The sequence below is a fragment of the Babylonia areolata genome, chromosome 33 (assembly GCF_041734735.1).
Source record: "Babylonia areolata isolate BAREFJ2019XMU chromosome 33, ASM4173473v1, whole genome shotgun sequence".
NCBI lineage: Eukaryota > Metazoa > Mollusca > Gastropoda > Neogastropoda > Buccinidae > Babylonia > Babylonia areolata.
In genome coordinates this window covers 10,805,701-10,820,707 of record NC_134908.1, presented here as the reverse complement: position 1 = coordinate 10,820,707, position 15,007 = coordinate 10,805,701, and the positions used below count along the sequence as shown (strand labels likewise).

Genomic DNA, 15,007 nt, shown 5'->3' with positions numbered 1-15,007 from the left:
CAAAAACAAGAGTGCACATGTTTAAAAAAAAAAAAAAGTAATAGAAATAACGCCATTAAAATAGTTGTGGGAGCAAAAGAGAGTTTGAAAGAGAGAGACCAGGGAGAGAGACAGAGACACAGAGATATATAGAGAGACAAAGACAGAGATGACGTTAAAAAGATTCATAAAGAAACATACATTACAAAAACATGTGTTTGCACACATCCATGAAAGCACAAGGCAATCAATATAAGATTGTCATTATTAGAAGACTGAAAGAGAGGGAGGAGGAAGAGGTGTGTGTGTGTGTGTGTGTGTGTGTGAAGAGAGAGGGGGGGATAGACAAAGAGCGAGACAGAGAAAGAGAGAAGGGGGGCGGAGGGGGCGGGGGGCAGACAGGCAAGTAGATAGAAAACAAAATGAGGAGAGAAAGAGGCAATATCAATCCATGTATAGATAATGATCATGCAAAACTAAAAGTAAAGTGAAAGACATGCACATGTAGAACATGTAGAGTCAGGACTACATGTATTCGGAAAAGAGAACAGTCACACACTGAATTTAAGTGGTCCACAACCTGATCTAGGATTCATTTCCAGTTCCATGCGTTGGTTATCTTGCCACTGCAGTGATGGTATCTATGTGATCTCGGCCCTGTGTATGTGCGTGTGTGTGTGTCAGAGTGTGTGTGTGTGTGTGTGTTAGAGAGAAAGAGAGAGAGAGAGAGCCAGAGAGAGGACATGCTTGCGTCTTAACACGCCTGGTTTTGTATATGCGTATATATATACCTGTTTCACATATGATGGAAATTGGACAGTGCATGGAGGCGTGTGCATGTTTTCATGTGGACGTATCGGCATTTGGCGTAAATCAGTCGTTAAAAACTGCTCAGAACCAATATATAGGCTAAGATTGTTTTCATTTTTTCCATGTGTGTATAGTGTGTGTGAGCTGTCTAGTATAAGTGTGGGGGAGGGAAAGGGGGGCGGGTGTGTATGTAAATAATATGGTGTCATTTGGAGCCTTTGAAAAAAACAACAAAAAACACTAACTTTAGGTAGACAAATGTTAGCCTACATTTCATTTCTCACATGGCTGCTTTGCAAAACGCACGAATGTTTTCGTTGAAGGTGGTTGGTCCCAGATTTCACTGCCGGGACACTAAAATTATCATCATCGTTGTTTTGGATGGCAAAACGAACTGGTCGCAATAATAAAGAGACATTTACTTCTCCCGAATCCAGGAACAGTGTCAACAAACGTGACTACACCAAAAACCAGGTTTGACTTTTCGCAACTGGCCGAATCAGCCGCGGCCACACGAGAAAGTGACGTCAAAGTTGGCATTGCGTCACACCGGCGGAGAGGACGCTGCTGCGTCTTCTCGACGTCAACTTCTATCCAGTTCAGGGTAAGAATGAACACAATGATTTGAGAAGGAACAGAATGTAATATCTTGAATGATCACCGGTACAGTGTTATTAGGATATTTTGCATGCTTGTATATTTCTTTTATTCTTTTATATATATATATATATATAAAATTGTTATATCTGAGTGGAGTGATGACCTAGTGGTAATGCATCCCCATAGGAAGCGAGAGAATCTGAGTGTGTTGGTTCGAATCACGGCTCAGCCGCTGGTATTTTCTCCCCCTCCACTAGACCTTGAGTGCTGGTGTGGACGCTATATAGTCATTCGGATGAGACGATAAACCGAGGTCTTGTGTTTAGGATGCACATAGCGCACGTAAATGAACCCACGGCAACAAAAGGTTCGTTCCTGGCAACATGAAATTCTGTAGAAAAATCCACTTCGATAGGAAAAACAAATAAAACTGCACGCAGGAAAAAATACAAAAAAAATGGGTGGTGCTGTGGTGTATCGACGTGCTCTCCCTGGGGACAGCAGCCCGAAATTCACACAGAGAAATCTGCTGTGATAAAAACAAATACAAATATCTAGTTATCTATCTATCACTTGAATGAGGATCTCCGGTACAGTGTTACTGGGACATTTTGCATGCTTGTATATTTGTTTGACGTATTATTCATTCATCTCATTTTTTTCAGAATTCTTATGTCTATCTATCTATCGCAGAAGATAGACGGTACGTGTTTCAGGTACACCTATTTTCTTTTTTCTTTCATTTTTCCGCTTTGCGAACGAAGACACAGAGAGCACAGAACAATTCAGGTACGTAAAGATACGTCTGGCAACGTTTCGGGAAGGTCAGCCTTTTTCTGTCTTCTTTCTTCTTTCATTCTTTTTGGTTTCCCTTCTTCCAGCTGTCTTTACTTTGGTCTTTTCGTCTTTTCTTTTCTTTTTAGGATCCTGTTGTAGTCCGAGACTGACATGATTAGGTTTTGTTTTAGGTAGCACACACCACTTTTTTTTCTTCCTTTAAAAAAAAATCCTTTCTTCCTGTTTTCCTTCCTGCATTGCCACCAGAGAAACAAAGGGGAGACGAGTGAGAAATTCTACAGGTACACCCACTTTCTTTAGTCACCTGCACTGTGTACACCCACTTTCTTTAGTCACCTGCACTGTGTACACCCACTTTCTTTAGTCACCTGCACTGTGTACACCCACTTTCTTTAGTCACCTGCACTGTGTACACCCACTTTCTTTAGTCACCTGCACTGGGTACACCCACTTTCTTTAGTCACCTGCACTGGGTACACCCACTTTCTTTAGATAGTCACCTGCACTGTGTACACCCACTTTCTTTAGTCACCTGCACTGGGTACACCCACTTTCTTTAGTCACCTGCACTGTGTACACCCACTTTCTTTAGTCACCTGCACTGTGTACACCCACTTTCTTTAGATAGTCACCTGCACTGTGTACACCCACTTTCTTTAGATAGTCACCTGCACTGTGTACACTCACTTTCTCAAGAAAATAGTCACCTGTACTGGTTTGCACTGTTTCAGGTACATCCACTTTCCTCAGAAACTTGTTTTAATTCATTTTATTATTTTTAGATTCATTTACCAATTATCTATTTTAATCTATTTCTTCATTAATGTGATGACTTATCAAATTATTTCCTTGTGTATCCGTTTCCCCCCTCAAGACCTGACTAAACGTGCTGACTATGCCTGCATGTGCAAGTGTGTAGTAGTAGCAGTAGTAGTGGTTGTAGCAGCTGTTGGAGTAGCAGCAGCAACAGTCAAGTTACGTCGTTCCACTCAAAGCCATCTTCAATGTGTGTGTGTGTGTGTGTGTGTGTGTGTGAGAGAGAGAGAGAGAGAGAGAGAGAGAGTAGTAGTAGTAGTAGTAGTAGTAGTAGCAACAGTCTTCAAAATTGTACATGTCTAAAGTTACACTCCCAGTGATAATGTGGACATGTGTAGTTGTAGAAGTTGTAGTAGTTGTAGTGGTGGTGGTGGTTGGAAGTGGTAGGAGTCTTGTTTCACATCTTTTTGCACAAAGTGATAGTTATAAGATAGTTATATTGTTTGACTTTTTGGTGGTCTTTTTGATTCACAGAGTGCCTTACAAGAATTTTTGTGTAAAAATTAATGACATTCTGTTCTTCATTTTGTTTACTTGTGTTGTTTTTACAGTTTGAATATTTGTCATATTGTTTTTTGTTTGTCATTTCATTTCACTTCAAATATGTGCCTTTCATTTTATTTTAGTTTTGAAAAAAATATTTGCCACTTTATTTTGTTTTGTGTCAGTGTGTATTTTTGAAAAATGAACTCTGTCCCTTTTTACTGGGGACCATGGGACTTTTTACTTTTTACTGGTGTCCCTTGAAACGTGTCCGCCTAGGAAGCGAGAGAATCTGAGCTTGTTGGTTCGAATCATGGCTCAGCCGCCAATTTCTCTCCCTCCACTAGACCTTGAGTGGTGGTCTGGACGCTAGTCATTCGGATGAGATGGTAAACTGAGTTCCTGTGTGCAGTATGCACTTAGCCACATAAAAGAACCCATGGCATCAAAAGGGTTGTTCCTGGCAAAATTATGTAGAAAAAACCACTTAGATAGGAAAAAACAAAAAATAACAACAAAAACTGCATGCAGGAAAAAAAAAGAAAAAAAGGTGTCACTGTAGTGTAGTGACACGCTCTCTCTGGGGAGAGCAGCCCGAATTTCACACAGAGAAATCTGTTGTGATAAAAACAAATACAAATGCAAATAAGGAACAGTTAGGTTTCATTTTTAGTCTCATACATGCTTGTACTCACATATATTCTTGTATACATATTCATACACTCCCCCCATCTTTTTCACACACTTTTATTCCAAACTTACACATTAAAAAAATACAATTAATACAAAAACATAGTAATTGATTTTTTTTGATTTTTTTTTTTATAATGCTTTGAAGTTGTGTCCCTTGTAAAAGAAACAAAAGTTAAGAAACTTGCTATTTGTATATTTTACAACTTGTTAATTAAGCTCATCAGTTGTAAATCATTTAGGCTGTTATCAAGTTAGGTTTCCTTTTGGTCTCATGCATGCTACTCACATATATAAATAATGATATTCATACACTTCTCCCTCTTCTTCACAAACTTTTTATTCCACACAAACTGACTTAGTGACTTACACATTTAAAAAAATAAAATGAATACAAAAACATCACATTAATTCATTTTTATATAATGCTATAACAGTAGCAGAAAAAAAAAACAGAAGCACTTTACAAACTTAATATATAAAGTTAACTGATCAAGCACACAAAAGGAAGCAGAACACAGTTTTGGAGGTGACACAATGATCATTGCTACTAAAGGTTGTATCCCCTATCCCCAACTTATTAACTGTAGTAAGGGGGGAAACAATCTGTGAGAGAACAGAAACCTGAGGCATTCAAATATTCCTTCCAAAGATACTGATCACTCATTTTATGAATTATCTGCATTAAAAAATATTATGAATAAACAAATGAATAAATTTGAATTGAAAAAACATCAAACCATGCGTTCATTCAGAAGAGAAAATAAACCAAGGTCCCATGTGCAGCATGCACTTAGCGCATGTAAAAGAACCCACAACAATAGAAGGGTTGTCCCTGGCAAAATTCTGAAGAAAAAATCCACTTCTATAGTGTAGCAGATTAAAGATAGTAAAACACGCACGCACGCACAGTGTAGTGCTGCACTGTGACAACATGCTCCCAAATTTCACTCAAAGAAATCTGTTGTGAGAAAAAGTAAGTCAATACAATTCATACTGACTGTACATAAATTGGATTATCTAGACTAATCTAATGTGTTATGTCAATCAAATAAATTGAGCGTGTTTTTGATGTTCATTATGTAATTTACTTTAATTTATACAGACAACAATGTTCCACTTTTTGAACTGATCACCCTAGGTGCTGAGACAGTGATAGTTTTTGACAACATGCCTTATATCTCCATTCCACTTTTCACAATATCCTCTCCAGAAGAAAAGTTCTATAGATATACGCATTTTGCCAGTTTACTCAGTCAAAAATATCAAGCAATTAAGCACACATTATAATCTAAATACATGGTCCTCTACACAGTATATACCATAAAACTAAAAGGCATTTATGTTCCTTAGAATACATGTTTGAAAATCATCTTTCCACAAAACACTGTGAGGAAGACACAACATCAGAGCATCATGCTGACCGGGTCGAGGATAGATTTTGCATAAATTCCCCCTAGCTTCATCCCGAAGTCCTGCCATCCACCTCAGCTGCGTTCGTGGAAGGGGAGATGGGGAACGACTTGAAAGACAGGCCGCCACACGGGATGTTCTGCTCAGCACGGGGATGGCGGCAGACATCACGTAACTGCACGTGTTCCTATAGCTGGGGCGGGTGACGCCGCCGCGTTGCTGACCAAAGAGGGCCGACTAGGGAGTAGGGGTGAGGAGGGAGGGTGGCGCGGGTGTTGGTGCAACCTCAAAGACTGGGCTTTGGACGGAGCGGGAAGGGAGATAAGAAGGAGGGGTGGGGAGGGGGGAGGGGACAGAGTGTGGGTGGTGGGGGTGACACTGCTGGCACACTATAACATACACACTAAAACATTTATCTCAACTCATAAAAAGTTACTCCCACATACATCACAGGATTGAATTATTCACATGTATGCAACTGGATCCATTATGTTGTTTATGGAATAAAGCATGGATTCCCTTGTGCTATTTAATTCAACCGAACAGTCTGTGAGAAAGCTTTCCCATACACATCACAAGAATACAGGAAACAGTTGAAGTCTGTCAACAATTTCACATCCTCTCCAACCCCTCTTCTTTTTGGTGTCCTACAAGGCTCAGCGCTTGGTCCCATTTTGTTCATTATGAATACCACCCTTCTGTCTGATATCATCCAGAACAACTTAGTTGCTCATCAGTTGCTTGCAGATGACATTCAAGTAAAAAAATCAGCCCCACCAGAAAATGCACAAGAAATTCTTCATGATCAAGAAAAATTCATAGACTATATATTTAAAAAGCTGGATGAACAATAACAAACTACAATTCATATTGATAAACAGAATCTATTCACTTTTCGATTCTCAGCTTGTCTCCATCTTGTACTCTTCAGTCGTCAGTTAAAAAGTAGGTTCCCATGATATCGCATCCACAAGCAATTTAAGAAACTTAGATTTCAATATTGATTCTAAACATAGTATGAAAGATCATAAGATAAAAGTTTCTCAAACTGCCATTAGTGAGTTCAACTTCAAATGAATTAGTTCAATCTGGAGATACGGATGATGCAATAAAAACTCTATTCACTTCATACTTTCTTTCCAGATTCTGTCCATATCTATCTATCCCATAGTCTCGTCAACCATGGGGGCACTGCACATTCAGCAACCAGCCTCCTCCATCCTTCATGGTTGTCTGTCCTGTCTCACTCAGAGTTAGACCTGTCCACTCTGAGATGTTGTCCTATCGCTTCTCCTGCCTGCCTCTTCTCCTTGCTCCCTGCACTGTTCCCTGCAGGAAGGTCTTGACCAGTCCTGATAAACGCAGGACGTGGCCATACCACTTCAGTTTCCTTTTTTGTACAGTGGTCAGTGGATCATCATACAGTTTTTCACTCCTGTGGAAATCATTGTGTGTGAATTGAAACTACCAGTCTCTGACAAAGCCTTCCCACAAACATCACAAGAATTTTTTTTTTTTTAAAGGGGGGTTTCTCGTATGTGTTGGTCCTCTTGTGGTTTGTTAGAAAACTACTGCCAATAAAACATCCCACAAATATTGATCAGTCTGGTAAGAAACGTTTTTCCTGCATGCTTCCTTTTGTGTTCTGTTAGGTGACCAGTCTGAAGGAAAGACTCATCACAGCATCACAGGAATAAGTTTTACATCAATGTGGGTTTCCTTGTGTCTTTACAGACGGTATCAATGAAAATCTCAAAAACCTTTCTTCCATGTGGTTTTATGTGTGTATCTTTAAGCTCCTGCTGCAAGAGAAAGCTGTCCCACAAATGTCGCAAGAATAAAGTTTTCACCTGACCTTCCGCAGTTTTAAATGACCATTGAAGAAGCAGAATGGCTAAAACACCAATCTGTCAATACCGTGTCTGTGAGGATCTGGATTCAAATCCCAGCCTGTCCCTTTCTCCAAAGTTTGACTGCAAAATCAAAATGAGCTTTTTAGTCATTTAGATGAGATGATAAACCGAGGTTCTGTGAGCAGCATCCACTTGGATCACTGAAATGAACCCAAGGCAATGAAAGCATTGTCTTGTGGCATGATTCTGTAGAAAGAAATCCACTCTGACAGGTGCACAAATAATGTGCATGCACTCAAGGCCTGACAAACGTATTGGGTTATGCTGATGGTCAGACATCTCTCTGCCCAGCAGACGTGGTGCAGCATATGTCTAAATGGACTTGTCTGAATGCAGTGACACCTCCTTCAAAAACTGAAACTAACTTCTAGTAACTGACCAACTGCAGAGACCACCACCCTACAAATATCAAAGGAATAAGGTTTCTCACTTAAATGATTCCTCATGTGCACTTTGGGCACTCCTCACAGCCAGATAAACTTCACACCAATACAATTTTTCTCATGAGTGGGTCCTTCTGTGCCTATACATGACACTAGATCGACAGAAAGCTGCTCCACAAATATCACAAATGAAAGGTTTCTCACCTGTGTGGATTCTCTTGTGTGCTTTTAATTCTCCGGCACGTACAAACTTCTTCCCACAGACATCACAAGAATGAGGCTTTTCACCTGAGTGGATTATTTTGTGTGAATTTAACTTTGACATATGAGAGAAAGCCTTCCCACAAACATCACACTGAAAAGGTCTCTCACTTGCATGAATCTTCTTGTGTCTGCGTAAGTCATCTGACTGATGGAAAGGTGTGTTACAAACATTGCAAACATATGTTTTCTTCCCTGACTGGAGCCTTTGGTGTCTTTTTAAGTCATCATATTGATGGAAAGCTTCCTTACAGACAACACAGGTATATGGTTTGTCGCCTGCATAGACAGTCTTGGAGTGTGTCTGCAAGGAAGCTAGTTCATCACAAGCTTCTTTTATTTGGGCACTCTTCATGGAAACAGCAACATCACAAACATCATAAGAAGAAAGGTTTTTTTCGTGTGAGTGCATTTTTTTTCTGTGTTTACTCCTGTCACAAGATCGACGGAAAGCTTTTCCACAAATATCACAAGTGAAAGGTTTCTCACCTGTGTGGATTCTCTTGTGCGAATTCAAGTCTCCAGCACGTAGAAAGTTCCACCCACAGACATCACAGGAATAAGGTTTTTCACCTGAATGGATCATTTTGTGTATTTTTAATGCAGATGGACAGACAGCCTTGAACTTACAAACATCACAAGAGTAAGGTTTCTCACCTGTGTGTACCATTTTGTGTCTTTTTAAGTCACTAGGTCGTAAAAAATGTTTCTCACAGACATCACAAGAATAAGGCTTTTCACCTGAGTGGATCCTTTTGTGTCTTTTTAAGACTATAGCTCGAGAGAAAGCCTTCCCACAAACATCACAGGAGTAAGATTTTTCATGGGTAAATTTCATGTGTTTCTTCAACTGAGCAGCGTCAGAAAATGCTACCCCACAAACATTACAAGATTGTTCACCTGTGTGGGTCTCCTTGTGTTTGTTCAACAGACTGGTAGTATTGAAAGCCACCCCACAAATTTCACAAAATTCACAAGTATAAGGTTTCTCACCTGTGTGGGTCCTCTTGTGTATTTTATATGAACTTCTTTCATGGAAAGCCTTCTCACAGACTTCACAGACATAAGATTTCTCACCTGTGTGGATCATCCTGTGTTTCCTTAAAGCTCTAGCTTGTAAAAAGTTCCTCCCACAAACTTCACAGCAATGAGGTTTTTCAACCGAGTGGATCATTTTGTGTTCTTTTAACTGTGCTGGTCGAGAGAAAGCCTTCCCACAAACATCACAGGAGTAAAATTTTTCACTTTTGTGGATAAATTTCATGTGTTTCTTCAGCTGAGCAGTGTCAGAAAATGCCACTCCACACACATCACATGTATAAGATTGTTCACTTGTGTCAGTCCTCTTGTGATTTATAAGGGAAATGCTAGTCGCACACTGTACTCCACAAATATCAAAGGGATAAGATTTCTCACTTGTATGGGTCCTCATGTGTCGTTTTAGCACATTTTTAACACAGAAAGCCTTCCCACAAACATCACAGGAGTAAGCTTTTTCACTTTTGTGGATAAATTTCATGTGTTTCTTCAAATGAACAGTGTCAGAGAATGCTACTCCACACACATTACATGCATAAGATTGTTCACCTGTGTGTGTCCTCTTGTGATTTATAAGGGCAGCGTTAGTAGCATACCGCACCCCACAAGTATCACAGACATACGGTTTCTCACCTGTGTGAGTCTTCCTGTGTCTGTTTAAGAAACTTCTTTCATAGAAAGCCTTCCCACAAATTTCGCAGACATAATGTTTCTCACCTGTGTGGATCATCTTGTGCTTTCTTAGGTCATTAGCTCGTAAAAAACTCTTCCCACAAACATCACAGGAATGAGGTTTTTCACCTGAGTGGATCCTTTTGTGTCCTTTCAGATGTTTAAGGAGAGAGAAATCCTTCCCACAAACATTACAGGTGTGTTTTTCACCAGCGTGGATTGCCTTGTGTGTTTTCAGATGACAAAAAAAGTAAAACGCCACCCCACAAACTTCACAGGCATATGGTTTCTCACCTGTGTGGATAATCTTATGTCTTCTTACTTCTGCAGCGTGTAAAAATTTCCTCCCACAAATATCACAGGAATGAGGTTTTTTTCTGGAGTGGATCATTTTGTGTATTCTTATCATATGAGGCTGAGAGAAAGCCTTCCCACAAATACCACAAGAATAAGGTTTCCCACCTGCGTGGATTCTCTTGTGTTTTTTCAAGCAAGCAGAAGTAGAAAATGTCACCCCACAAATATTGCAGATAAAAGGTTTGTCACTTGTGTGGATCACTTTGTGTTTGTTTAAGTAACAAACATGATAGAAAGCCTTCCCACAAACATCACACATGTAAGGTTTCTCACTTGTATGCCTCTTCATGTGTTTTTTCACTTTGTATTTCCAAGGGAAAGTCTTCCCGCAAATGCTGCAAGAATAAGGTTTCTCACCTGCATGGGTCATCTTGTGCTTTTCTAGGTAACCACTCTGAGAGAAAGCCTCCCCACAAACATCACAGACATAGGTTTTAGCCGTGTGGAGGATCTTCTTGTGTAGCTGTAGATGACTGGTGTGAGAAAAGCCCATCCCACAGATATCACAGGAATAAGGTTTATCATCTGTCTGGGTCTTTTCCTGTGGATTTAACTGATCAGCTGCAGGGACCATCAACTCACAAGCATCGGAGAAATAAGGATTCTTACCTGTATCAGTCTCCTTGTCCATCACCAGGCCATTCCCAATGGAAACAAGATTCCCACCAACATTGAACAGTTTTTCATGCGAGTGCATCGTGTGCGACTTCTTGTGAGCCTCCAAGTCACCAGCATCACTGAAAACCTTGCTGCATGTTTCACACACATGCTGCCAGCTCTTTTTCTCCTTATTGTTCTTGTCACTGTCATCCTCATCATCTGCTTTGTCTTCTGTTACCCTCACAGCCTTCCTGTCACCGATGACTGTCTTTTCTATGTGGCCATCAGCACCGTAACCAGGTGTGAAGGGCTTTGGTAACACAGGTTGTAGTTTCTTTCCCTGATGTTTCACACGACTCAACAGTGTCAAGGCAGAGGAAGAAGGGCCAGTGTTGAGCAGCGACCAAGAAAAGTCAGACTCTGGGGGTACTATGACGTAGAGAGCTGGTGGCCTGCCCTTTGGCTTTTCCTCCACGAGCAATGGTGGTGCCTGCTTCTGTGAAAATAAAGACTCCAGTTATTTAAAATCACTATATCATAAGGTCTAAAGCGTGTATTGATGTATGCAAGAGAGGGGGAGGGTGAAGGGAATGGAGAGAGAGAGAGAGAGAGAGAGAGAGAGTCTGTGTGTGTGTGTGTGTGTGTGTGTGTGTGTGTGTGTGTGTGTGTGTGTGCTTGTATGCATGTGTGTGTTTGTACATTAGGAAAACATAAAAAAGTTTAAATTAAAACAACTCAATCAGCATCCTGTAAAAACTTAAAGGAACATGAAAATGTAATGTTCATCAGTTTAAAAACAAAACAGAAACAAAACAACCTCCACCCCCAAAAAACAACAGCAACAACAAAAATACTCATGCAACATTACAATTTACAGGAACACTCCAATCAGACTATGTAGCAGGGATTCATCAATCCATAAACTGAGCGTGTGTGTGTGTACGTGTGTATGTGTGCGCATACGTATACATGTGCAAACATGCGTGTGTGTGGAGGGAGGCGGATAAGAGACATAAATTGACTGACTATGTCTGTGTGCATGGTGGGGGCCTGGGTAGGCTGTGGATGACAGATCTATAGAGACAAAGAGAAAGCAAGGTTGGGGCGTTTTTCAGATGAAAAGACACGAGGTCCCATGTCCTGCATGCATACTAGTGCACATAAAACTTTAAAAGAACCCATGGGAACAAGAGGGTTGTCCCTGGCAAAATTCTATATTAAAATTCATTTTGGTACAAAGACATTGAAACAAATACAATCATTTCATACACTTCCAGATACGGGGAAAAAAAGATGGTACTGCACTATCTCAGTATCTGACAGTGTCGATGTACTCTCCCTTGGGATAGCAGCCAAATTTGTTACACAGAGAAATCTGTTGTGACAGAAAGTAGTACAATGCAATAATCCCAGAGAGTGAAGAATGTGAAGACAGCTGTAATGTATGCCTGATGGTTGCTTGAAAATGGGGATTTCCCAGACTGACCTTTGATACGTCTTAACCCAGAATGTTTTGATTCTTTTCTGGATTTTGACCCCACCTCCACCTCACCATCCCCACTGTCCCCATCTCACCCAATCCTTTCACCTTTTCTATCCTGTTCACATTAAAGGAGGGAGGAGGGAGAAGTGAGCAATGAAGATAGATCCAGTATCGCACAAAATGAGCACATAGAAATCTTTTGTTAAACTTAAATGTATTGATATCCATTTTAATATTTAATAATAACCATATCAATCTGCAAACTGATTTTGGTGTATGATTTTAAATTCATTGACTCGTTTGTCTAAGCAAAGTGAATCTGTGTGTGTGTGTGTGTGTGTCTGTGTGTGTCTGTGTGTGTCTGTGTGTGTGTGTTGTAACCTTTTAAGTTAACACTGGCACTTTTTAAGCTATAAGCTACTAAAAGTGGCATAGGAACCAAAGTTGACAGGAAGCTAGACAGGTATGAATAAGAACTTTAAAGCCATCCCCTTTGTGATGATATGGTAAGCAGATGAGAGGTCAAAAGTCAAGGTCATTCTTTGGCAAGACAAAAAAAAAAAGCTTAATGGAGACTGTGTCTTCCATGCAATTTTAATCAAACTTGGTCAGGTGGCTAGTCATAGGTACAGTATGATCCTGAAGAAATTCAAATCAGAGGTTAAAGGTTAAGGCCACAATATGGCTTATGATATTGATAGGAAATTTAACATTAATTTCTGCATACAAGAAAGAGAGAATCAGAAAGTCTTCAATATATATAAATTCATGATATATTCAGCAAATTTAGTTTTTCATCCAGTTTGATTATTTTTTATCTTCAACATGTAAACCATATAGTGATTTGATTTGGCCAGAGCATCAGTGCTTTGTAAATCTAGAAGGTCAAGGTCAAGGTCACACGGGTGCATCTTTTTGCCAAATAAGCTGTTTTGCAATGTTTTTTTCTTCTTCTTCATGATTTCTTCATTGGATTAAGTGCTTCTCGTAAATTAGTATTGAAGACCTTCTTCTTGTTAGTTCAATTTTCAGTAGCTCCATCACTGGTCAAAGTCCCAAAGGGCAGTGAATTCATATTCACTGTGTCTTGGGCTCAGCACAAGAAGGTGGGGCCAAAATATGCTCTCCTTTCACCACTTCAACCTACCCCGACTGAAATGTGGTACCCATTCATTCACACCTTGATGTACCATGGAGTGAAAAAAACATGGAGAGAAAAGAGTTTTTCCAGACCAAATGGAGCCTGGAACTCTGACCACCTGCCTGCAGTGGTCAACATTGGATCAGAAGTCCAGTGTCTAAACTGATTCTGCCACGGCACCCCACTTTTCTTTTTTTTTTTCCATCTTTTTCTTCATCATTTTTCTGTTAGACATAATTTCAACATCTTTTAAAAAATTCTTAATCTTCAACCCATGGATTCGATCATCTTCATTGTCGCAATGTTTTTCAGCATCACCTTTACATCTTCTGTTGCTGGAACAAGCTTTGGAACAATATACATAATATGCACCACCACAGCACAAGACAGGTCCTACAAGAGGAAAGAGAAAGACATACAGTGGCCCTGACCAGTTATACACACCTGTTGTTCACCTGCTGGTTGGTTCTGGTCTTCACCCCTGAAGGACATGGATTCAGACCTGAATGCATCATGTCTCACTGTGGCGGTCATGTCTTTCACTGCTTCAGTCTGTGCATCACTGCTGATGTTTGCTGTGACTGGTTCAGTCTGCACATCACTGCTGATGTTTGCTGTGACTGGTTCAGCCTGCACAACACTGCTGATGTTTGCTGTGACTGGTTCAGTCTGTGCATCACTGCTGAAGTTTGCTGTGACTGGTTCAGCCTGCACAACACTGCTGATGTTTGCTGTGACTGGTTCAGTCTGTGCATCACTGCTGATGTTTGCTGTGACTGGTTCTGTTTTCACATTAGCTATGACCGGTTCAGTTTGAATGTCACTGCTGATGTTTGCTGTGACTGGTTCAGTTTTTACGTCACTGAATGTGTTTGCTCTGACTGGTTCAGTCTGCACAACACTGCTGATGTTTGCTATGACTGGTTCAGTTTTTACGTCACTGAAGGTGTTTGCTGTGATTGGTTCAGTCTGGAAATCAACGTCCACCACAGATTCATCCTTCCTAAAAATTGGCTTAGAATCTTCAGTGCTGGTCACATTCCAAGATTCCACTTGTTCAGAAGAGTAAGGTAAGACACTGCCACAGGTGCATGATTCACAGTTCATGTCCACTTTCCTCTTCCCTTTGTCTGATGACTGGCACCAGTGAAACTGATCACTTGCCACACAGTGGTCGACTGGTTCAACTTTGATACCTCCACCACTGTCTGTCTGTCTATCTGGTTCAGACTTCATGGTAAAAGCTGGAGTGTTCAAAGCATTGGTCTTGGAGGTTGTGATGGATGTCCTTGTGTTCTTCTCAACCCTGTCACATTTGGTGCCTGCAACAGACAATCACTGTGTTGTAATTTGTATTGTGTTGTATAGTGTTACAATGTGTTGTATTGCATTCTGTTGCACTGTATTATATAGCATTGCTTGTAAGGTATTGTGTTGTATTGTGTAGTACTGGACTGCATTGCTCTTCAGTCACTAGAGCTCTTTTGTCTGTGTGAAATTGAGGCCTCTCTTCCTGGGGATAGCAAACTGCCATAACTTGGTACTACTTTTCTTTTTCTGTCTGCATGGA

At 40.4% G+C, this 15,007-nt stretch overlaps 1 protein-coding gene across 1 annotated transcript; it reads right to left on the bottom strand.

The window, feature by feature from the left end:
• Positions 1 to 5,932: 5,932 nt before the first annotated feature.
• LOC143276966 (uncharacterized) lies at positions 5,933 to 14,006 on the bottom strand. The gene is made up of 2 exons (XM_076581657.1): positions 13,882 to 14,006; positions 5,933 to 11,309 (listed from the first exon to the last, which is right to left on the bottom strand). The coding sequence occupies exons 1-2, from the start codon at positions 13,969 to 13,971 to the stop codon at positions 8,004 to 8,006; spliced, it is 3,396 nt and encodes a 1,131-aa protein (XP_076437772.1). The 5' UTR covers positions 13,972 to 14,006; the 3' UTR covers positions 5,933 to 8,003.
• Between the last annotated feature and the right edge of the window lie 1,001 nt (positions 14,007 to 15,007).